This window comes from Marmota flaviventris, chromosome 12 (genome assembly GCF_047511675.1).
Source record: "Marmota flaviventris isolate mMarFla1 chromosome 12, mMarFla1.hap1, whole genome shotgun sequence".
NCBI lineage: Eukaryota > Metazoa > Chordata > Mammalia > Rodentia > Sciuridae > Marmota > Marmota flaviventris.
This window is the reverse complement of record NC_092509.1, coordinates 43,416,064-43,442,522: the sequence shown is the minus strand read 5'-3', so window position 1 is coordinate 43,442,522 and position 26,459 is coordinate 43,416,064. Positions and strand designations below refer to the sequence as shown.

The 26,459-nt window shown below is 34.4% G+C and overlaps 1 protein-coding gene across 1 annotated transcript in view; it reads right to left on the bottom strand.

Annotated features, from left to right (window-relative positions):
• Window positions 1-24,125, bottom strand: part of Kif5b (kinesin family member 5B) — a 41,867-nt gene extending 17,742 nt beyond the window's left edge. Inside the window, exons 1-13 of the mRNA XM_027928566.2 lie at window positions 23,559-24,125; window positions 16,477-16,564; window positions 9,009-9,082; window positions 7,987-8,091; window positions 7,464-7,512; window positions 6,864-6,919; window positions 6,683-6,770; window positions 6,379-6,503; window positions 4,746-4,850; window positions 4,346-4,491; window positions 3,331-3,479; window positions 1,507-1,700; window positions 790-858 (exon numbers count right to left, since the gene is read on the bottom strand). Of these exons, the coding sequence (XP_027784367.1) occupies window positions 790-858; window positions 1,507-1,700; window positions 3,331-3,479; window positions 4,346-4,491; window positions 4,746-4,850; window positions 6,379-6,503; window positions 6,683-6,770; window positions 6,864-6,919; window positions 7,464-7,512; window positions 7,987-8,091; window positions 9,009-9,082; window positions 16,477-16,564; window positions 23,559-23,684 (1,374 nt within the window). The 5' untranslated portion in view covers window positions 23,685-24,125. The remainder of the gene's footprint in view (window positions 1-789; window positions 859-1,506; window positions 1,701-3,330; window positions 3,480-4,345; window positions 4,492-4,745; window positions 4,851-6,378; window positions 6,504-6,682; window positions 6,771-6,863; window positions 6,920-7,463; window positions 7,513-7,986; window positions 8,092-9,008; window positions 9,083-16,476; window positions 16,565-23,558) is intronic.
• Between the last annotated feature and the right edge of the window lie 2,334 nt (window positions 24,126-26,459).

Sequence of the window (26,459 nt, the reverse complement as noted above, 5' to 3'; positions counted from 1 at the left end):
TTTGGGTGAAACAAGGAGTAGCATCAGTGCCATGCCTCAGAGAACTATGGCATCAGCTTATAAAAATTTAACTGGAAGGACAAGAAGAGACTAGTCAGGAAAATACTACAACCATGCAGGTAAGAAGCTTTTCAAGGGACATCTGGAAACGTGTATAGTGGTTCAGAGTTGTTTACAATGCTGGGAATTGAACCGAGGACATTGTACTTCCCGGGAAAGCACTATACTACTGAGGTACATCCCCAGCTTTGTGAGATTGTGTCAATAATTGCATTTAGGAATAGGGATGAGGGATGCTAAATGTCCTATATAACGCACAAGACAAAAAAATTATCCATGTCAAATGCCACTTTGAGAAACAATGCTACAGTTGAAATAAGCATAAAAATGAACTGACCACAACACATGACATTTTCAATTCCCCACAAAAAGAGTCATATTCAAATTAACACTTTAGACCTGTACCTTGTGTTTAAATAAATGAGTGAATATAAAAAATTGTGCTTTATACATTTGTTTCCTCATGTACTTTTTATTGAGGGAGATTAAAAAGATAAACAGCAATGTACTTCCAACACAAAGTGGAGGATAATTAAAACAATCCAATAGATGTTTGCTAAAGAATGAATATTTTTAAAAGATCTCTTCTCCCCTCCAGGTTAGAGGAAATTCAAACTTCAAAATACGATCTTTTATGTAATTCCTGTAATTCCTTCACCTTTTATATTAAAAGGATAAAGACCAACTGTAAAGCTTTTCTGGAAGCATTATGAAGGGTATTTAACTCACCTCTTCCTGATCTAACATTTGTGTCTTCAGTTTTTCTACCAGTTGGCTCTGTTGGTTAATTTCTTCATCCTAGAATTTTAAAAGTATCCAGTTAACAAAGTAGCTCACAACTTGGTTCTGTTTCCCAATATAAATTTAAAAATGAATTTCCCTCAAAATATTTCAAAACCATCTCTCTAAATTCAACATAGCTTACGTCTTAAGAAAATTTTGAAAGAATGTCTTTCAATCATTGGTATAAAAGTCATTCATTAAGTACTTTAATGTCTAAAAAAAAAAAATAAAAGGTTTAAAGTTTTTATTGAAAATGGTCACGTAGCCCACTTACACATGCCATCTGTTTAAAATACATTAAAAAAAAAAAACTCTGTGTGTGTGTGTGTGGGTGCAGTGGGGGGGGGGGGGGGTGACTGGGGACTGAACCCAGAGGGCTCTCTACCTCTGAGCTATACCCCTAGCTCTTTATTTTTATTTTAAGATGGTGTCTCATGCAACTGCTGAGGCAATCCTCCTGCCTCAGTATTCTGAGTCACTTGGGATTACAGGAGTGCACTATCACACCTGGCTAACCAATTTTTTAAGGTTAAAAGAAATCAATGAATGTGTATAAATATCATAAAGACCCTTAATACTGAAATTTGAAAAAAAATTAGAATAAAAATACCTATGTTAGTAATATTCTGCCAACAAAAAAGATCTAAAATGAACAATGCCCACCTTGTCATCAAGTTGTTTATACAATTTAGCAATTTCTTCTTCACACTTTCTTCTTTCACCATCAGTAAAAGTTCCAGTAACTCCAATTGTGGCTGCTGGTTTATCATTGGTAATATTTATATCCTTATCCACTGCAAAAGCTTCCAAGTTAGCTTTCTCTTTGTCAAACTGTTCATCAACAGGCACTGTTTCCCCTAAAATGAGACAATAAAATGGTTAATCAAAATCCACCTACCTAAAACTAATTTCAATTTTATTCATTTTTACTTTCCTTCTTGACTGTATATTTTCAAATAACATGTCTTTAAGTTCACATATTCTTTTGCTTTGATCAATTCTGCTGTTGGTGTTCCTCATTGCTTTTTTTTTTTTTTTCATTATTTGTTGTATTTTTTAGCTTTAGGATTTCTGGCTGATTTTTAAAAATTTATATCTGCTAAAATTTTTCATTTTGGTCACTTACTGTTTTCATTGGACTCTCTCTCTCTGTATTTTCCTGAAATTTCCACAGCTTACGACAGTTAATTCAAATTCTTTGTCCGGTAGCTAATATTTCCCTTTCCTCCCTTCTTACTTCCCTCCTTTTTTTTTCTCCCCCTCATGCCTTCCCTCTCTTTTGATACTGGGGACTGAACCCAGGGGCATTCTATCACTGAACTTCAATCCCAGCCTACGTTGCTGAGGCTGGACTCAAACTTGCAATCCTCCTGCTTCAGACTCTCAAATTGCCAGGATTACAAACATGCACCACTATACCCAGCATACCTGCATTTCTTTAGAGTTAGTCACCAGCACTTATTTTATCCCTTTGGTGATGCCACCTTTCCCTGAATGTTCTTGACCCTTATGGCTGTGCTTTGAGGCATTTGAAATAGCTACTTATTTCAGTCATTGCAGATTGGACTCATCTGGAAAAGCCCTTTTACTGTCAGCCCACCCAGAAATTCTGGGTAAGCTGTATGGAGTAACTGTATAGTCTGGGACCATTAGGGTGGTTTAGTGTTAGGAAGGTTGTAAGACTGGGGCTGCAGTAGCTGCCATGTTGCTGAGGACTGTCCAGAGTCTGGGCTTTTCCACCTGACACTGAGATGATCTGAAGGCTCAGTCTGTAAGTTACTCCTTGGAGTTAGGGCAGTGGGAGCCTGCCTACTGCTGGGTTTTAGTGTCCTGGGTTCCACTGAAAAATTCTGTGCTCTCTTTCTCCTAAACACTATGATATGTGGGGCTGGGAAAGAGATGACACAGGTAAGATAATATTGTGCTTTCTATCTTCTTCATTAAATCTTTTCCTAGTTTTATGCTATAAACAGGTATTGTGATTTCACCTGGTTTCTTAACTCTCATGGTTGTTGGACAGTTATTCAAGATTCATGGTTCTGCAGAGAATGACTGCTAGCATCCTATGTCACCATCTTGCTCTGTCCCTCTCTTACTCAGTTTTAACAGCTATTAGCAACTTTCTTTTCTGCCCAGTCCCTGAGATTCTAATATCTGGAATTATCTTTGATCCTCCTCTATTCTTTGAAATTCAGTCACCAAATCTTGTCATTGTATTGTCTCCACTCTTATTTAGGCACCCTGTTATGTTGTGACTTTCTGATTAGCACCCATGCCTATATAATTACTATGTCAGGTAAAACCAAAATTTAATATAAAAGATTTATTTTCCTTTTTATTTGAAGACTCCTAAGTATTTCAAAACTTAAAATGAATATGCTTTGTAATTTTTATTTACATTTTATGTCAAAATCTCAAGTTTATAAAATAGGCCTAAATCTCTATTCAAAAAAAAAAATGTAAGCAGACAAATTCTGAAGTTATTACCATTACGCCATCGGTTGAGTTCATTTTCAAGCCACTGAATGGTGTTCCTCAGGGTCTTATTTTTTTCTTTTTCTTTTTCATACTTCTTTTTCCATTGTTCTGCAGTTAACTCTACATTGACACAAACTGTATTCTTAATTGTTTTGGCCCTAAAAAGTGTAATTGGAGGGGAAAAGGATGTGACTGAAATTATTTCTCATATCTTTATGTAATATGTTTATATGGTTAAGTAACACTTCAGACTGTCCTGCTAACATGGAGTTCTCTCAGTCCAAATACTAAAAGCTATTACATAGAGTGCTCATTCTATTCACAAAACAGCTAAATTTGAGCCAGACCCAAAAATCTATGAATAGTTTTAAAAAATAAAAATCAACCACCCATTAAGTTAAAAAAAAAAACAAGTACATATATTTTCTCAAGTGATTTGCATAGTTAAATTAAAAAAGTAAATTATCACTAAAAGGTCAAAGATAAGGTCACTGCTATTGATTTTCCTAGACTAACATTTTTATAGATTATTTGAATCTGTCAGGCATGTAAATAAGCTTAATGAAGGATTATATTTGTTGGGCTTTATTATATGCTTCATATGCTCATTTGCATTAATGGTGAATATAAAGTTGCTCACATAAATTTGGCTAAAGTTAATGTTTGACTTTAAATGTCATGAAATTCAACTCAAACTTCAGCAGCCTAAATAAAATGTAGACCTAACTTGTACTGTCTCTCAATTAAAAAGTAGAGTCTAGCACATCAATAATATGCACTAATTTGAATATTAGCTATTTGACTGGAATAAATATAATAAACAAAGGCCTATCTCCATTTAGGCCTTAGATTTTTTTAAAAATTATTTATTTATTTATTTTTAGTTGATGGATCTTTACTTTTTTATATATATGCAATGCTGAGAATAGAACCCAGTGCCTCGCACATTCAAGGCAAGTGCTCTACCACTAAGCCACAACCCCAGCCCTAGGGTTTTTTTTTAAAACATTTCTTAACAACAAACCTTTGACCAAACAGAAGTGTAGATTTTGTTTCAGACTCATTATATGATGATGGAGAGCAGCAAATAACAATAGTGGTTCTACAGTTGCCACCTAATGAATCTTGAAGAATTCTTGTCATTTTACTGTCTCGATATGGAACATACGTCTATATTCAAAAACAAAACACAGAAGATTGATGGGTTTCTATATAATAAGTACGTTATAAACTACTCTAAATAATTAATCAGTTAGTTTAACTGCTTGATATTAAGATGGGAACTAGGAAATGTACACTAATAATATAAATTATTAAAAGATGACTACATTATACATATTAATTTTCTCTTACTCCCAAGCATAAATCTATAGTTAAATAATTCCCCATAAAATAACAAGAAAATTAAAAACATGTATACTCACACTACCCTCAGCCAAAGCAGAAATGACATTTCCAAGTGCAGAAAGTGATTTGTTAATGTTCTTAGCTTCATCCAGAACAGCACCTTCAGCTCCAGTTTTACTAACCTATACATAAGATCCAAAATAACTTAAAAAAATTAAAAGTTGAAGATGATTTTCTTTGAATTTCAAAAAAACTCATATAGGTCATCAGTAATCAGAAGAGAAAAAAAATGAAAGACTCATGATGCTACTTGTCAAACATTTAAGGTGCTCCTATTTTTTGAGTTCTACTTTCAAGAACTTTATCAAACAACTAGTTGTATAAGAATATGATTAAAGAGACATCAAATTTTATTTTTGGTTTGTGTACCTAAAGATAACTAATTGACAGGCAAATTTGTATTTGAATAATTTGCTAGTCTCTCTGCTACACTGAAAACGAAATCTAAACTTTACTAAGCATAATATTGATGCTATAATTTAAAAAGCAGCTTAAACATACTATATAAGAAAACTTGCTTCTTTTAAAAAATGTAAAATGTCTAAATACTATGTTAAAGATAGGTTAGAACAGTAAGTTATCATGTTAGCTAAATAAATGGTTTCTTGCACAATGAGAGGTAGTCTTTGAAATATGTATATAAGATTTGAGTAGAAGGGAATATATACATTATTCTAATCCAAAGAAATGAAATTACCAGAACAATATAATAATAATGGTGACAGAGGTCCCTACTAAAACATGCAAACATTCAAATTTTAACATAAACTATAATTAGATTAAATAGGATTATAATAATGACAAACATGAAAAAGGAAAGAAAATAAATAAGCAGAGTGGACCTTTTGTATCCATACATTCAGCCATGGAAAAAACTCAGGAAAAAAAAATTCATTTGTACTGAACACATATAGTTTTTTTTTCCCCCCTTGTCATTATTCTCTAAACAAAATAAAATAACTATTTATATAGCATTTACATTGTGTTAAGTATAGGTTATATGCAAACACTAAGCCATTTAATAAAGGGACTTGAGCAGCTGAGGATTTGGGTATAGGGACTTTGGAGGTTTCCGAAAAAAAATCCCCCACAGACACTGAGGAATAACTGTAGGATGAAACCAGAAAGGACTAAAAGACTAGTTTTAATGGTCAATACAGATAAAATAAATAGCAAAATTAAGAAAGGGATACCTAATAAAATGCATAATGACTTATGCTGAACAACTTTTTTTTTTTAAAGAGCTTTATGGCTATACATAGTAGTTAGGTTCACCCAATAAACTCATACATGCATGAAAATCAATTTCAGTTTAGGACCCCCCTTTTACTCCTGTCATCACCCACCCCTTTCTCTACTCTGCTAGACTTCTTTTTGCTCATCAATTAATTTGTATTTTATTGGTTCTTTAAACAATCAAAATATAGATTTTAAGTCAAGGTAGTACTTACTGGTTGAACCAAATATGGCCAGACAAATAGGAAACAGATAATTCAACTTACATAATCATAAAGCATTGGAGTTAAATTTTCAGATTACCAAATACAATATTATAGATTTTCAAATTATAACAATGAAACACTACATAAATCCCAATTTAAAATTTAGAAAAATGCTTAAATATCTAGAGTACATAAATTAAGACTTTACCTTTTCACTACCAGCTAAATCAACGAGATAAAGTTTTCCACTCAGCTTTTGCTCTGTTTGAGTGTTTTCTTGTTTTACATTAATAAGAAATATACTGTGACTCCTAGAACTATGTTCATTCATATCTGAAAAAAAAATAAACAATAATAAACATGCCTTTCCTTCACTAATCAATTTTCCTAAAGCATTAGTTTATATAAGAAAAGCCTTGCAATTAATCAACTAGAAATAAATCCATTCTCATATCCTTAAGGATATAAGATTGACTTATTTCCTAACAAGCATTAATAAATTTTCTACTTACTTGTAACTGCTACATGTCTGTTGGATTTTCCTTCATCTATGGTATCCATAACTTCATCTGGACTACATACAAAACGCTCTGTGCAGCCCTGTGAAATAATTGTTTTTAAAAGTAGGTCAATATTCTTCAAAAAATTTGTTATGAGGCTATTCTAAACATTCTCTATTATTTTAATAAGTACCTTTACATAGGGAACTCGGTTTTTGTCTTCATGAACTGAAAGGTTGGTCTTTGAAACTGAAAATTAAAAATAAATAATATCATTAATATTACTCTAAACATTAGCTATGAAATAACTCCTACAATTAACAGGCTTCCTTGAACAGCCTAAAAATGTAGGTAAACTTTTAAAAATATGAAAATACTGCTCCTAAAGCAGTATTTTATATTCAATAGGAAATTCAACAGAAACCAATGCAGCAATATACAATTTTAGGTCCATTCAAACCTCATTACTCACATTTTATAAATAAGAACATTAAGTTTCAGTGATTCAATAGTTTATATACGGACAATGTTATCTAACTGACAGCTCATTAGAACTCGGGTTCTGTAACTCCCAGTTCTAAGTATTATTCAAAAAGTACTCACTAGTATATTCTTTAAATCAATTATTCTATATGTCAAAAGATATCCCCTAGAACCTCAAAAACAAAACTTCAAACGCCCATTTCCTATAATATAAGTCAATTTCATACATAACTTATTAAGAAATGGTCTCATTCTACTAAAAGTAACAGGTACTACTTAAAAATGAACAAGAAGCAAGACTTTAACTTACCATCTAGTAGGTCCCTTATCTTATCCAAATATATTTCAAAATATGAAACCTAAAGGGCAAAGAAAAAAGATCAAGCAATTCAAATTAGAAATTAGCTTATTCACTTACCCATTAAATATTTAACGAGGTCTGACTGGCAGTTATAGTCTACACTAGGGGGACAGAGTTATAAATTAATTAATGACACTTCACATTCTAATGGAAAGACACAGATTAATTTAGTTGCTTAAATATCTAAAATTAAAAGCAATTTCTATTATATACCTTCATCTAAAATAAATCAGACTAGGTAGAACAGAAAACAAGCTTTTTTACTTTATATAGAAAATGGCTAGAGAAAAAAAGAAGGGGCTAAGGACATAGAGACTTAGTTGACTTATTTAAAGTAATCCAGTGGCATATGAATAAGAATCAAGGTTACTACCTTTCAACTATATATGGCTGAAAAAATAATTTTACTATTTTTTTTTGAAAAAAATTATTCTGGTATAGACCCAAACATAATTTTCCCACAAGGATTTACCTTAATATGAAATTCCAAATTCTCATCCATGGAGTAAATATAATTAAAAATATCTTGTACTATTCTTGGAATAATACCCATACCTTCTGGATCATGAAGTTTACCCTATATGGAAAACAAAATTAGACCTCTTAAATTAATATAAATTAAAAATGAAAACTTTCAATCTATAATTTACTTTTAATAGGATAAAAATTTGTAATAGTTATTTTTTATGTATAGCTCTACAAATACCCCTAACCCTATTCAACAATTATACATAATATCATACATCAACCTCAGAGTTTATCAACTGATTCTAGCTCTTTATCACTACATCTAGATGACCAATGCTTGTAAAATGCACACACAGAAAAGGTTTTAGCTTCTTTCCATGTAAGACTGCATTGTTCCTTTTACTTCAAATCAAATTCATGCAAATGTTAGGGATGTCTTTATTCTCTATTACTTTATGAGAATGAGTATTAGAAATTACACCAAAATAAGCAGTCAACTACTTTGCTTACTACCCTCAGATAAATGATAAAAGCAGATGACCTGAACCAGTGGTAGACAATCACAGGCTGTTTTATAGAAGCAAAGCTAGAACGCACCACATCTATTATTAACAGTAGCACTGATAATTGTGACAACTTTCTTATCTGAGAAATGTTGCAGGTATTTTGGAGGGAGGGGTCAAGGAATGGAGGAAAAATTAAGTCTCTAAATAGAATAAACAACACCTAGGAATCCAAATTTTCCCATGTAATAGGGGGGTGACAGAAAATCCCTATTATACTCTAAAATGTTATCATGTACGCTAATTGATAAGATAAAGGTACATAATACTTCAAGCATAGGTTATCCCTTATTATTCAAATTCAGGAACTAATTTGATTCCAACAATGATGTTCCCTGTATATTATTTATATGAGAAAAAGCAACAAAGAATAAAAATTTAAGCATAGTAAAATAATCTCACAAATAATGAATGACTTGTTTGAACTGCAAACCATATTCAAATACAGATTATAAAGTATTACCTCCATTGTGTGTGTCTTCCCAGAGGATGTTTGTCCATATGCAAATATTGTTCCATTATATCCTTCAAGTACATCTATGAGAAAATGAGAGATTTTATGTCAGTTCCTTCAGTAAGATTCATAATAAATTACTTAAGAAGGTTATAAGTCACACCTAACCTTAGTGACATATAAATCATTCTAAACAAAATCACCAACACAACTGTGTTCTTAACCCATGTATATTCAACTCTGCAATAATAAAATATTTGTAGAAAGAATGATAAGATTCAGATTTTCTTTACATTAATGTCAAAGAGTCCATCAAAGTTTAGTACAGAAAGGATTCATAAAGACATTAAAAGAAAATAAATAATATATTTCATAATAATTTTTCTTAGTGATGATCCATCTAAGCAATTTCCTACCCTCAGACCTAAATTACTTTCTGTGATCAATTAAGAAACAAAATTTAAATTAGATTACTTGTAACCAATCATCTCAAATCAATGTATCTCAAATGTCATTACATTTGTATTCCAAAGTAATGTGACCTAAAAGAAAAAAATCCTCTACCAATTTATATACAGACATGAATTAGTTTTTAGAAACAGAATTAATTGTAATTAACTGGTGGTTAAACTTCACAAACCCATACTTTTCTCCTTACTCCGCCCATAAAACATAACACACTCAGCCCTATCTCAAAAACAATTATCAGAATTCTTATGAAATTACAAAAAAAAATCTTTTTTAATCCCAAGATCTACCATTAACATATTAAATATCTTCCACTATGAGGCTGAAGGAGATTAAGAAAAAAAAGGTTACAAACAAGGCAACCTTTAGATTTTCAGTTTCAGTGATTTTGGTTTTTTGGTTTTGATGACAAGAAAATAAAATATCATATAAATAATATACAATTATACTTTATAATTGTCATATTCTCAAGGAAGGCAAAATAAAAAGCCTCTGTTGCAAATAGCAGATGGTGACAGGAGAAACTAAAAGCAGTAAGCAAGTGGATCCTTGTTTTTATTATTTCTAAAAGGAAAAGGAAACAAACTCTCAGCATCAGGCACATATAACTAGACAATAGATTTACCACAGAAGCTAATGAGAAAAAGAAGGCATCAGTACTCAGTTCCCCAGAAGATTTAAAAATTTTAAGAGATTTCAAACATTTGAAACTTTCCTTCAAAATTGGTTTTATTTTTAAGACGGGGCACAAAATCATCCCACAAAGCACATTTATGACAGATGGGATTGCAACACCTTTGCCAGTAATTTTCTACAGAAAAAATTATTTAGGAAATAAACCTTTTAGACCCATTTCAATTCACCTCCTTTATATAAAACTATTCTCAATAAGTCTATGCCACACTCCCTGCTTGAGATGTTCTAATCAATTACATAAAACCTAAGCATAAAATTTTGTTAAGAACTTTAAAAGGTACTTTCATGAGATGATCTTGCTATTACCATGATAGGAATTAAGTAAATATTTGTAGGTGAATATCCAATATGATAGTATATTTATGCTATATGAAACTATGTACCATATGAGAAGTCCAGGGATAACAAATGAGATTTTAAGCATATCTTTAAAAGTTTTATATGATTATACAGATTGACACTGAAATATTTGTTTAGTGTCCACTATGATCTAGACTTTGCTCAGGGAATAGGAGATATAATGATTGATTAGGTGATTTTTAGACATGTCATGTATTACTAAATGAGTATTTTAATCAATTAGAAGCATATAGTAGTCTTTTGTTATCCAAGAAGGGTGATTACAAGGCCTTCTACAGGTAACCAAAATGCTCACTCTTTTGTCTTCCATAAAATGGGATAGCATTTGCATTTGACCTATGTACATCCTCTTATATACTTTAAATCATCTCTAGATTACTCATAATACCTAATCCAATGGGAATGCTATATAAATAGATATATTTTATTGTTCACGAAACATATAAATCTGTATATGTTTAGCACAGACATAATTTTTCAAATATTTTTTATCTGAGGTTGGTGGATGCAGAACCTAAGGATACTGAGGGTCGACTATAATATATTTTCCTTTATCTTCAAATCTCAACCTGTTTTCTACAAGAATTACCCCAAGCATTTAATTATAAAAAATTTAAAATTTAAATGTGTAAAAATTTGAATTTTACAGTGAACAATTCTATTATCAAATACTCTGCTACCAACATTTTATATTTTTACTGCTTCCATTAATCATATATTTATCCACTCCTCTAATAATTTGAAAGTAAACTGCAGACATCAGTATACTTCAGTATATTTTCACTTAGATACTTCACCATGCATATGTACCTCTAACTAGAATTCAGTATTTTACATTTTTCCTTAGGTGTGTGTATTTTAAAATATACAAATAATACTCAACTATTTGAAATTCTAGGAACACAAAACTATAATCAGATAAAATTAGGTACTTTTAAATTTCATATGGTTCAACTTCAAAGTTATAGTATAAACGTTTGCTATTTCTGCACATGTAATTGTTTGGTCCAGGGGTCATCACTCTGGCTGGAAGGCACCATTCTCTTCTCCTTAGTCTTTGTGTATCCTTTAAGACACATTTTTATCTGCAGAGACATATTCTTAATCCCTATACTATATTCTCAAGAAGCACAAGAGGTAAAATACATATATAGCAGACTATATGTGGAAAAATCATAAGTGGCAGGTAGTCCAGGTAGCTATGGCAGGAAACAGAAATCTCTGAAGGTTTGGTGTTACACATAGCATTCTATAAACAACTACTTAATATAGGGGCAACAAATTCAATGGACTTGCTCAGATTCAGAATTCAAAAGAGAATACAAGTGGATAAGTCTTGTTCAAAAGAAGCAATTCTACTAATGAATCTATAGAAAGATAACAGCCCCATGCATAATAATGTTATATAGTTGTACAGATATTTATGAACTGATGCAAACACTATGAAATGTCACTGACAGGGACCCAGAGAGTACTATCTGTTTTCAGCTCATTTCTGGCAACTTACCAGTCAAATCCACATCTCAGGAGAAATCGAAACTGGCCCATGATAATGTTGATCTTGCCCACCAACAGCTTCTGTGTCCTTCATCTAACTGATTTATCAATGATTGTACCAAGTCTAATTGGCCTTGTATTTAATTGATTTCCTACCTTCCCACTTCTCTAGGCACCATCTTTTTCCTTAAATCTTTCTGCATATGTATGTATGTATGTTTTTGTGATGGTAGGGATTAAATCCAGGGGCACTTTACCACTGACCTTTATCCCTAGCCCTTTTTATTTATTTGTACTTTTTAAATGTTTTTTATTAGTGCAGTATAGTTATACATACAAAATAGGTGGGTTCATGTTGACATAATCTTACATTCACAGAATATAATTCACTTCATTTTAGGACCCAGTATTTCCCCTTTCAGAGTCTCACTAAGTAGCCAGGGCTGGCCTGGAATTTGTGATTCTCCTGCCTCACCCTCTCAAGTTGCTAGTATTACAGGCATGTGCCACTGTGCCCAGCTAAACCTCTGTTTAGTAGTAAATGTCACATTCACATCCTTGGCCAGGACAAGTCCTACTAGCTACCACATTCAGGCTCCCCTAAAATGGTAGAGACAACTGGGTGAAGACAAAAGGAAGTCATAGCCAGGTGACACTGTACTAATATAAATTACAAAGTTGGCATATAAAAGGAAGAAAGATAATGACAGAAACTTTCTATCCCAACACTTGTAGGGCATCTAATTTTGCAGAGTGCAAATACACTATGAGTTTCTCCCAGGTACAGTCTCAGTAAATTGAATTAACAATTTCGTCTCAGAAGACAGAGGAAACAGTAGCTGGTATCTGTTGTGTAAGAACTTAGTTATCTCCTATTTTGCAGAAGAGAAAATGAAAGATTAGGTAACTCATCAAAAGACGCAGCTAAAAAGCAACAAGAGCTTAGACTTCAATGTAGGTCTGTCTGATAATAAATTCTATGTTCTTAACCGTACTGCAAAAGAGAACTATTATCCTGAACTCAGTTCCAAACAGTAAAATAGAAAAATGCTGGTGAAGTCAAAGGAACTGAAAATTTGATATGAGGAAAATTTCAGGAAATATATTATCTTTGTTTTAGAATTGCAAACAGTAATAAAATAGAACAAAAGTAGTACATATACCCTAGATATCAGGACAACATATTTCAAAGCATTCTGAGAATGGTAGGTATGAGTCTATTATTTAAAAAAGACAATCAAGAATTTACAAAAGACAAAAAAAAAAAAAAAAAAAATCACCAGAACAGTATGTGAAAAGTAAACACCCAGGGTAAATCTTATAAAAGCAAAACAACAACAACAACAAAAAAAACCCTTAAGCCCCAAAAGGAGCTTTTAAAGCAATACCCAGAAAAAATACTGATGAACAAATAAACTTTCACTGCTAAAGAAAGAGGATGTTAACTGATACCAAAACAGAGATGTTCCTATTTTATCACTATCTTCCAGAAAGATGATCCTCAAAACAAAACCAGAATAAACTGGAAAGAATTGATGTGGGTAGGATGACAGGAAAAAAGGTTTTAAATGAGCCCAAGTTTCTAGTTACAAAGAGAATTAATTCCAGGGATAAAAATCTCTCAGTCACTACAGGTAAGTTTTAAAAGTCAGAGAGAACAAAGGTTACAGGATATGAATAACTTGCGAATGTTATACTCATTTCCAAAAAGGAAAAAAATAATAGATTATGGGAACTATAGACAAGTATACCAAAATTTCATAAGGAAAAAATATGGTCAAACTAACTTCATTTCCTATTTGATTACATTCAGTTGGTACTTTGGGGGAAATACCAGAGTCATGCAACACAATTGCACAGAAAGAACTAAATTTTTCATTATCTTTTTGTAGGTATCTTGACAATGAAGCAGATTACACAGGTGACAGGCTCTGAAGTTGGCTGAATACCACCAAGCAGTGTGATTTAATTAAAAGCCAGCATTATTTAGTTTTTAGAAAATTGGTCTAAGGACCACAATCCATTAAGCATTTTACAGATGATTTAAAATAATATTTTTTAAACTTTGATGTCCTAGACACCATAAAAGACTTAAAAAATATGCTAACAGTCAAGTTGGTAGAGTTACTAGAGTAAGACAAATGTCAAAACAACACTAAAATATGATCAGGAGCTAAAATGAATAAAATGGAACCTATTCTTTACATTAGGCTTACACTCTAATGTACAACTATAGAATGGGGTTTAAACTGGCTGCAACGCATGTGAAAAAGATCTGTACATTTAAATTGCCCACAGCTCAAGGAACAATCATGTCCTTTTATTTAAAAAGCTAATAAAAGCTGGACACAGTGGCAAATGCCTGTGATCCCAGTGGCTCGGAAGGCCAAAGGGAAATGGATTATGAGTTCAAAACCAGCCTCAGCAACTTAGTGAGACCTTGTCTCAAAAAAATGAAAAGGGTTGGGGATGTGGCTCAGTGGTTAAGTGCCCCTGGGTTCAATCCTTTGTACAAAAACAAAAACAAAAACTAATCTTTTAGAAAACTGGAAAACTTCAAGAAACAGATGATGCACCTTAGAATTCTAAACAGTTATAAAACAGAGCAAAAGTAGTAGATATGTTACTTTAGATATCAGGACATAAGACATCACAAAGAAGGTAGTAATTATGTTTAATAATAGATCCATTTGGAAAATTATCTGATACTCACATCATAAGATGACACTACCTATACCTCTTCTTTCTAGTCACAAGTTAATTCCCTCTCCTCTTACAAAGATTTCAACACCCAGTTTACTATCTTTCACCAATACCACTCCCATTGCAATTCTTGGTGATCTCAGTGTCCATACAGAAGATGACTCACTAAAACACCCTGGCCTCTAAGATATTAATTTTTCTATGATCTAGTCCTTAATTTAATCAGATGCTAATTCCATGGTAAGATCCCAACCTTTTCACTACTATCTATATTGCCTCTAAAATCTCAATTTTAAGATACATCTTCAATTCTTCTTAGTACCCAGATTCCAGCAAACCTTTGTATTCATTTTGATCTATATAACCCACCAATCTTGCCACCACTGTCATTGTCCTTCAGCCTCCCTCATACCCTTCTTCCTGCAACTTACCCACCTTAAGTTCCATGTTGCACCATATAATCTCTCCCTTGATGATTATCTCATTTTTCTTGCCCTTTGCTTCCTCTTTTGTACTTGCCAGAAAAAACTCCAAATGGGTACATTCAACTCTTCTGGCAGCTAACCTCAAATTGGTCCAGATCGTTGCCTGGTAATACTGCTACCCTCTCCTAATCCATCCATTTCATGTCTTCCCCCCCCTTCCCCATTGTTTGTGATGACTTTGCTTTTTTATATCACAGACAATATGGTATTAATATGAAAAGAATGTCTACGTTTTTCATCACACCTATAAACTCACTTCTATCCACAAACTCTACTTCTTCTCATGTTACTACCATACTGTCTGTGCTCCTACTTAATCTAACCTGCTTACTTTTATACCAAATCCCAACCTCTACTTTGAGTAAATGCCACAAGAAAAAAAAGAAGTTTTTGCTTCAATCTAAGAGCCCCTTTTAACACTACAGGTGTCAAAAAAATGAAATGAATTGTATCATAAATAGCTATTTGGGCTGGGGATGTGGCTCAAGCGGTAGCGTGCTCGCCTGGCATGCGTGTGGCCCGGGTTCGATCCTCAGCACCACATACAAACAAAGATGTTGCGTCCGCCGAAAACTAAGAAATAGATATTAAAAAATTCTCTCTCTCTTTAAAAAAAAAAATAGCTATTTAACTGTAGGGTTCCTTTGAAAAAGGTACTTTTATAGTAACTGGAAAATACGCAATCAACTCAGCACCCTTTCAAATCTAGAATTCTATGATTTTAGAAAATATAAAATTGGGACATATTCTAGTATAAGGTAACAGTATTAACTGGACTGTGCATGCTTTTCTCACCCTTGGCAAATGCTATTAAGTTTGTCAACGGTTTCTCTGCTGATTACAAAAGTTTAAGAGAAGGAATAACAATGGAACTGAAAAAAGATAAATGCCATTTTCTACTGATTTTTTTAGAAACTTGTCTAGCCATTTTGTTTTCATTTTCAGGCTGTTCTATTTCTAGAACTGCTACCTTGGAAACTTCTAGTTTCTAACAGAAATGCATCTATCAAGAACAAGTATGTAAGATAATTCTTAGAACACCCTTGACTAGGAGAATGAGATCATGGTATTTGAGCATTATAGAGTATTTACTAATTATATTTAGTCATTTTATTATTTAAAATCTTTATTCTGCAACTAATTTAGAAGAAAGGGGCATTATAATGAAAAAGCAAATGTTGGGTAAATGTGAAAAAAATCAAACAAATTTTTATTTACTGCTTGGACTATAATAAGTAAACTGCATACATCAAGTTAAATATATTTACCTTTAACAATCTTCTTTGCACAATCATTGTACACTTGCTCTTGAGATGTACTTGACTGGAACACCCGATCAAATGCATAAGGTTTGGACTGAAAAACAGAAATGCATTTCAATTACACAAATAAAACGGTGACTGCATATTTCTAAGCTCCCTTAAAGATGCCATCATATATTTAACCTTCAAAATAGCATACACAGTATGTGTCATTTCATGTTATTTATCTTAAGTAGAAGGGATCTTAATGGTTCCCCAAGTACAAATCCATTAGAATAATCTCTATGAAAACAAGAATTTCTGTTTTAGTCTTTGTTATGTTCCTAGGGCCCAGCCCAGTAATTACAATTAGCACTCCTATGGTAGCCAGTCAGATACTGCTGTTTTTTGTTTTTTTTTTAATGTCTACTCTGGCAGGCATTGTGTCTCTATTTTCAATGCTTAATATCGTTTTGTAGATAAGGAAACTAGGACTTTGAAAGTCCTAGATATTTACAAAAATTGTTAATGAGAAAACTAAATATGAATTCAAATACTTCCATTAATTTTGTTAGTAAAACAATTATATTAAAATTCAGGCATCTTTCTACTACTCCACTCAGCTTCAGTTTACTGAAACAGCTTTTGAAGCACTGTTTTATTTAACATATATTTACGGAATGTGAGATGCCACCCTAGAATGATGACCAAGATGATACTCTCTTTACTTTAGTGGAGATTAAGTAATAGTGGGGCAGACTAGTTATACTATTAACTGACTAGAATTCTGACTCATGCAGCTGGGTACTTTGACAGTTCTAATACAGGAGAACTTGAATTTAGGGGAGAGTAGGAAATTGTCAGGAAAACACTCTCAGAAAAGAGATATTTAAGAATATAAGAATAAGTAGCACCTAGCTCACTGTCACCCTCTTCAACAACAGTCAGGAAGGGGTAGAGGTTAGTGAAGGATAGTAGTGTAGGAATTAGAATAGATGCTTAAAAATCCTAAAGCAGAAAGGAGCTTATAGCATTCAAGAAACCAAAGGAAGTAGAAAAGAATCACAATATAGTATCCAGGTAAATCAACAAAAAAAATGTAGCCCTGAGGCCAAGACAAAACTGAAAAGTATCAGGTTGCAATAGGTTAAAAAAAAAAAAAAGAACAAGAAGAAGGGAAGAAATCAAATAGAACAGAAAATTTGGCCATAGTCTACTTTATTCACTTATATTTTTAAAAGATGGGCAGACCTGAATAAGTATAAACACTAGCAGGAACAATCAAATAATCTAGTAGGGAGAGTGAGTATCTAAAGATGAGAGAAAGAGGACAGGAGGTTCTGGGTATTTGCAACCATTTGCCTGCCCTCAGTTTCTTCTAAAGGAAAAGAAGCTGGGCCCTAACAGACAAAACAATTATGACCCCAGAAAAAACATAACATTATAGAATACTTTCTAGGTCTTAGTTGGAAAAGATCTACTTTTTCAGAAATTATAGTCCTCTCCCCAAAGCTTGGAATAACAGTTAAAATGAAGCAGACACTCCCTAAAGAGCTATCCAAAGTCATTCCTAATTCCCTTTTGCCTTGCTACCTCCCATTGGAAACCTGAAGGCCAGCTAGCCTAGTCTCCTTGCAATTAGTGGTCACATGACCTAATTCTGGATAATCTGAAATGGTCATTTGCTGAGAAGTCTCTGAGAAGTGTGTTGTTTTCCTGATAAAAGGGACCATTTCAGCTGAAACTGCTCTTTTTCCTTCCTATAATGAATCGCTGGAACTGTAGTATCCATCTTGGAAACATGACAAATATTATGATGAAAATTCAACAGTTATGAATGACAAGAGTTTAACAGAACCAGGGTTCTAGAAATAGAAGGAGTTAAGGGCCCATTTTTAGGCTTTTGTTATGTGAGAGAAATAACCTCTTATTTATTGAAGCCACTACTGTTTGTTTTCCCTGTACTTCTAAAAGCATTCCTCATAAAAACACTAAGATGACCTCACTTTGGCATCAATTTTAAAATGGCATCAATGTCTGATTATTCTTTAGCTATGAGGTAGATGAAAGTATCTTTTGCTAAGGTGCTACTGAAACATTAATATTCAATTCCACAGTTATAGTTAAAAAAAGACAATCAAATACAAAAGACATATTCATGGTAAATAACACTGAAAATATATAATTATAACATACAATTAAAAGTATATTCACTCCCAGCAGCTCAGGAGGCTTAGATAGGAGGATCACGAGTTCAAAGCTAGTCTCAGCAACAGCGAGGCACTAAGCAACTCAATGAGACCCTGTCTCTAAATAAAATACAAAACAGAGCTGGAGATGTGGCTCAGAGATTGAGTGCCTGAGTTCAATCGCCAGTACCAAAAAAAGCATATTCACCATCCAGAGATAAACCATGCGAACAGTTTTTCCATATTAAAAGAAAGTAATCTTTCCTCTTTAGTTATACAGAAAACACTTAATAATTATAAAATATCAGATATTATGGATAAATAACACAATTTTATAAATGATATTTAATTACACAATAGACTGTCGAGTTCAAAAAGAAATAAAGGACAAGGCTGGGTAGAGCTTGATTACCAACAAAAGTTATATATTAGGATCTATAATATAGGTTGAGTTGAAATGGAGATAGCCTAATATCTGGTAAAGAAGCCAAGAGATTGTAACTAGTCAAAATATACATTTAATAACAGTTATGTAAAGAATGATATGAAAGCAAAAATTAATAGTTAATGCTAATTTTGCTTACAAGAAACAAGTTAATGAATAGAAAATGGGGAAAACTATGAAGTATTCTTTCAAAAATAAAGTTAAACTATAAAACCTTATTAAAATAAACATTTAAAACATAAAGAATAATATTACTCGGCTTAATACAATATCTCAATTTTTACATCTATTAAAAATAGTGGTCCTAAACCATTTACAAAGAGATATGCCAGAAATGACGGGTAACAGTAAAGCCTGCCTTAAAAGAACTTCATGCAATTATTTACTTTATTAGCATCTCGAAGCAAATATGCAAAATTACCACTACAACCTTAATAAAATAATATAAATGGCAATGACTAAGTTGCTGAGGCTGGCCTCAAACCTGTGATGCTCCTGTCTCAGCCTCCCTAGTTGGTGGGATTACCGCCACAGGCCACCACACCAGAATAAATGGCAATGATTAAAAGATAAAACACAAATATAAAAATAAATAAGTTCAAAGCGAGTGATTTATATAATTGTTAAACAAAAAAAATCAACTTAAATGCTCAGCATTAAGTTGATGAGTAGTCTTCTTGACTGCAAAACTTAATTACAGTTTTAGTAAGTAAGGTGAATGTTTTGATTAAAGATCTAGTTGAAAAGTTATTAACTGACCCTGGCTTCCTGGGTTGAAATCAAGACTGTGAAACAAAAATATTTGTAATGGTGTAAAATTAAGGCATATCTCAAATAGATTAAACAAAGAAAAATAATTATCCAAACAGCTATATTTTTAAAACCTGGTTTTTAGACTTGAAATATACATGATGCAGCCTATAATTCTATGTATCTTCAAAATTACTCAGTTTTACAAACCTCAAGTCATAAGATGCATTCATATCTGACTTAGGTATCAGGAGGAAAAATGAAAAAGAACAAGTTTATCTGAACTGGAACCCATACCTCGGATTTCTTAAATGAAGTGAGCCTGTTTTGAGCCTAAAACAGACCAGACTGAATACCAAATTTGGTTTTGAAGCACATCCCCTGAGATTTTCCTTTATCAGACAATGACTTTGCATTAACATTCCACAATTATAAAGGTACGTGATGGCTCCCTCTTGCAATTCTCATACAAAGTCAAACCATCAAATCATGCTCAAACACCAAATTATCGATGACTTAAAAAGGGAAATCATGTTTTGCTTTAGGCAAGGAAACGGGCAAGATGATCTAATTAGTTTTATTCTTTTTCTCATTTCAATGAACTACAACAGGCAGTTTTGGGTTCTAGCCAACTTCTATAGTATACCACATAAGAAACTATGATTAGCAATGATTTAATCATGCAAATTAGCATAAGCAGGCACAGAAGTTTTTCTATTGATTTTGTTTTTAGTGTTTTCGGCAAGCTCATTTGAACTTCCTGGTTTGTGGGTAAGTTCTCTAATTTAAAACAAACTGATTATATTTGTATCATTTTAAAATTTCCATAAAAATCATTCATTTCATTCAATGTAATATTTATAGCACTTCACTAAGCATTTAAATCGCTAATAAATTAAAAGCTGTACAACACAGAGAAAAACCCCATAAAATTAAAAGGCTTGCCTGCCATGGGGTAATATTATGTTAAAGTCACCGCTTCCTTGAGTCACAGAATGATATTTGCACAAAGTATTAAAAATTGAACTTAGAAAAAAAAACCAAATTATTTTCTGCATGAGCACTGTTTATGCTTACAATTCAGTAACATCATAAGCTAAAATTCATGTTTTAAATTTTTAAAAATATTTTTTAGTTGCAGACAGATACAATACCTTTATTTTATTTATTTGTGGGTTTTTTTTTTAAAAACGTGGTGCTTAGGATCGAACCCAGTGCCTCACACATGCATGGCAAACACTCTACCAACTGAGCTACAACCCTAGCCCACATGTTTTAAATTTTGATGTAATGTTTACATACATGTCAAAACTGATCAAATTGCATTCTTCAAATATGTGCATTTTATCGTACTTCAATTTTATCAATAAGGCGATAAAAAAAATTTTAACTTGAAAACTATATAGATGTTCATAAATCACATTTAAGATAAATAAAACAAACCAGGAGATGAATTTCTGGAGATTTTCTAATTTTGTTCCTTCCAGCTGCCCTATGATTGATTCAAAAAACTGAACAAAATACAGGATTTCCACATAATAAATGTACCTATTGTATGCAAGAAAGCAGTTCCTGAAAATAATGAACTACCCATTCCCTTACACTTTTAAGGCTATGTAACCGAGTCATAATGTATGTTCCCTTATATTTTCTTAAAAGACCAACAAAAGGCTCACAAGTTTATCTAAAGATCAACAAAGTGTTTATTACTGATTCACAAACAAAACACCTATCCTTTATTTCTAATATTTTCATTTATTCTTACTTTGAAAGAAACTTATAAATTTTCCAAAGGAAATGGCCTAGAATAAATGTATGGTTCCTGTGGTAATTATTTGGTTTCTTTTAACTCTTTCTTCATATTTTAAGTCATATTTGAGCCAAAAAGTTTACTTTCTAACCTAATCATAATAATTTTGTGAGTCCTAGATTTTAGCATTCCAGCAAACATAATTCTTACAGGTTTGTTTAAAAACAAAAGTCTGAAGAGACAATACAAGTGGGAAAGAAAAAATAGCTTTGTTAAGTAAAGCACTGCTGAGTAATCACAAAAACTTAAGAAACTGGTAGCCTCAAGTTTGACAACTAATCCAGAAGTCGAATGCATCCACTCATTCCATGTCAATGCTATCCTCCTAAAGGAAAAGGATCACTGTGCTTAACTTCTCCGCCTTGCTATGATGTCATTTATAGCTAGAGTTTTTCTTGCAGACTTGTTAACAAAGAACTGGCTTGACAGTTTTCACACAGCAGCAGTTTGCAGTTATTAGTGATCTAATGATTTTTCTTTTTTCCCCCCAAAAGCCTATTAAGGGGATGTGGAGTTAACACATTCTTTTCTAAAGCTGAACTTTGGAAACCTTCACATTAAAATTCCAAACAACTTCAGTCCTGTTTTCTACATTAATACTTTCTAGTCATCAATGTCCCATCTCCTGTGACCTCTCTGTTCTATTTCCAAGTTAAACAGCACAAACAATACACTAAATAAAACAATGCATTAGAGGAAAACAATGTATTAACATATTACAATTGTACACCCTGATAACAATGTAGGAAAAAAAAGTTCTACCACATGGCATTACCAAAATAGATTTAATTTTTAGTCATAGTTCACTCTACTGTATGCAATATCTTATTCATATTTAATCTACTAGAACTAAGAATGCTATTTTCTCAGATCTCAAAAAATCCTCACTTCTGGTCTTCCTAAATGATAGTCAAAACTAATTGTTCTACCCTAGGAAAGAACAATGGTTTATTATTTCTGGGATTACCAAAATCAATTTTCTTCAACATGGACCTTAACTGTATAAATATGAATCCAACAATGGTCAATTGTTACTTTTTTAAAAATCTTTATTTTGTTTATTTTTATGTGATGCTGAGGATCAAACCCAGTGCCTCATATGTGCAAGGCAAGCGCTCTACCACTGAGCAACAACCCCAGCCCTCAACTGTTATTTTTTATAAATTTGTTTTTATTAGTACTTTCCTAAACTGCTACCCCATAAAACCAATTTGAGAGTCTGAATTTTTCTGATGGTTATTTGACCAAATCTTAATCTGCTTAAATCTACCATAAAATTAAATTGATAATTCCGATTTTAAAGAAAACGATTTCTTTTTACCGTCCTCGATTTTTCACAGTAACTGTTTAAATGAAAAGTCATTCATCTCTCAAAAGATGGGTAGGTGAACATTTGAGACAGGTATGTTTGTAGTTGTACGTTAGCTTTCCAAAGCTAGTTTTATACTAAGCATCTTTAGAGTTAAGATACATTAGGGCTGGTTTCATGGCTCAATGCTTTAGTTAAACTCGGAATTAATATCACACATTTAATGAATGGTAAATGAGGCGGGGGAGGGGGGGGCGTAATCCAAGATACCAACAGCATCAGCAACAGTAAGAGCACAAACACTGGCAAAAGTGCCCTAAGCTCCCCGAGGGCTCCTCCAGCGCCCCAGGTGGGGGAGTGTCCCACCCTGCGCCCAGGCGCCTCCCATCTCCCGGCGCTGAAGATCCGGGTGGGGACGATCCAGGAATGCCACTGGGCTCACTGAACAGTTCCCCCGACTGAGTTATTTGAACTTGCGAAAACCCGCAGGAAAGTATTCAGGACACCAGTGTTCCCTCTCGGTTCTGCACCCCGCCACGTCCCTGAACTCCCAGCCCAGCCAGGCTCGAAGAAGCGGCCCGAGAGGTGGGGGCGGGGGTCACTCACCGCGATCATGACCGTGTCATCTCCCTGAAACTTGGCGACATACTTGTCGCCGCGGTTCACCTCAGACTCGTTGAGAGGTCTGAAGCGACACATTACTTTGATGTTGCACTCGGCTGGGTCCGCCATCTTTCTCGCAGCCGGGGCCAGAGGCCGGGAGCCACTCCCCGCCTCTCAGTCTTGGAGGGAGCAGCCCGAGCTGAGGGTCCGGGGTGGCAAGGGACGTGAGAGTCAGCCGTCCGCCGCGCCGCGCTTCCCCAGGCGGGGGCGGCCGGGGAGCCGGGACTCTGGACGCCGGCGCCCGCAGCCCTGGCCCCGAGGCTCACTTCCGATCCATCATGGCAGCCATGGCGGCGGCTGTACCCGGTAGACCGGCGGCTGCTCCTTCAGCTTCTCCCTCGCGTGGCTGGGCAGACTCCTGGAACTGGGGAGATGCTGGGGCCCTAGAAAGTGGCCCTCTCCTTTCTCCTGATAACGAGCAAGTCGGGCCCACCTGTCCGCCCGCGCGGCTGTCCACTTGCCGGCTGACGCCCGATCCCTAGAGGCCACAGACCGGCGACTGGGCGCCGGGCAGGGTGGCGCTGAGGAGAGGACTGCGCAGGCGCGGTAGCCCGGCCGTCCAGACAACCAATCCCCGCTCGCTTCGCGCCGTCGGCTCCGCTGCCACTCCGGGCGGGGGTCGCAGATTCAAGTTCTCTGGAAGTTCAGCGCAGAAATTCCTTTAGAATCGGCGACGGCTGTGTGCGACCAATCCGACCCGCGCCGAATTCTATAGACTCTCTCAGCCAACTTTTCTTGGGGAGAGAAGGAGTTGAACTATTAATGTTTTAGTTTAAATTCATTTCCAGATCCCTATAAGGAAGTGTTTGCTTTCGTTTTTGCCCTGGGGAAAACATCACCTTTTTAAAGCGCGCTTCCAAAAAAGGGAGATTTGAATGAAGGGTGGGGCATGGCTCTCCTTGACGCAGTAGCTCCTTCTTCAGCTAATAGGTGGGAACCCAGGGGTAAGGGGGTATGTGGGGGGATTTCTCCTAATGAATTAAAAAGGTTGCTGAAGAAATGTGGAACAGTAGGGTGAGGTGGAGAACCCCTCCATTCCCCTCACCCCTCCAATCCCCTCACCCCTCCACTCCCCTCACCCCACAGTTTGTGTTATCCTCAGTTGCCCAGGGCCTAGCATCACACAGGTGGGTGGCAGCTTCCCAAACCTTCACAGGAGCAGCCTCATACATATTCAATCAATCAAAGGTCCTACTTTCCCCCAACAATAGATTTACAGAATTCGTCAATCTCAATGAGGGAGAGGTTTGGGATGGAAATGACTGACCTGTAGCATAAAGATGCTCTTAAAAAGGCCTAGATAAATTTGTGGGTTACATGTCTAAGTAATCCACTCCAGAGGCTGGTAATGTAGCTCAGTGGTAGAGCACTTAAGGAGCACATTTGAGGCCCTGGGTTTGATTTCCAGCACTAAAAAAAATTATTTTTAGAAGAAGGATATCATAAGTCTTCTTCATGCGGAAATGGCTCTGGAGTGCTGAGAAGAACTTCAATGACATTTAAAACTCTCCCTCCGACACCCAGTTTTTGTTTGTAAAATGAAAAATTGGACTATGAAAACCTCCAGTGACTTCTGTGCTCACCCAAGCATCCTAATACCTCCAGAAATGAATCTATTGTTATGTAGGTTTAGTTTGACTCGCTGAGTGAAGGAGAGTTTACACCAGCAGGATGGTGGAGCATCCCACCAAATAAAGGAAAAGGTGGAGTAATCCCAGGCCATTGGGGAGACTTGTGGAATACTGGTAAAATTTAAATGACACAGTGTTTTGAGAGGCCTCATGCGAAACAGAACCGTGAGTAAAGGCATCAAATTTAATATAGATGTGAAACCTGCAAATTTAATATAGATGTGAAATGTCTTCAGAAACACCCTTCCCCCACCCCTACTCTTCTACCTTGGAAATCAAGGCTATTTCTCTATGATTCTCCAAGATTCTCTAGGCAGGAATGTTTTGTTCTTATTGTTATAATTTGTAACAGTAATTTCTGATTAGTCTGTGATTTTAGAGAACAAAGTTTCTCAGCAAGAAACCAGTAGTCAAAGAAAGAGGTTGTTGTGACACTTTATGGATTCAGCATGTCCTTGAAGTAAATACTTTTCCCTGTTCACTTTGCAGCTGTGTTTTTTAGCCCACTCTGATGGGGTAGATTTTCTTTTTTGTTTCTCACCCCTTCAGTCTTTTTATTCTTCATCTGATTTCTCCATTATCTCTATGTCCTATTACCCTTATCTCTAATTTCAGAAAAATTAAAAAATAGCTATTTCCCTCTCTAAAATTAATTTTCACTTACATCCTGAATTCTAACTCCAATAACTGGATTATACCAATGTTCATCAGGTTCTTAAATATTTGATTTCTCCCTTTTCTCAGCTTCCTTGAAGAAAAACAGGAAACAAATATGCTTAATCTTTCCATCTTTCAAACAACAACAACAAAACCTAACACCTTCATTGCTCACTCTTAGCCTCTGTCAAAATAAAGCCAAACCCTAAAGTGATAAGGACAGATTTTAATCAGTAATAAGCTGTTGCAATAAGCGTTAAAAATTACAAACAAACAACAACGACAAAAAAAAACAGGAAGTGGAAGTTGTTTTATGTGAAACCTATTTGAGTTTGTTTACTAGACATATATAGAGGTTAGGTTCCTATACTTTCACAGATGCTGAGAGATAAGGATCCTATCTTCTGTTGTTTTCTGGTACTGTTGAGTTTTCTGTGAAATGTACTTTAAAGGCAGCTGGGGTCATCCTAGGGATGTGTCATTCAGCTATTAGAAGTTATGTTAGTATTTTGTTCAAGAATTTATAGGCCAAGGGTGAGGCCTAACTAAGAAAGAC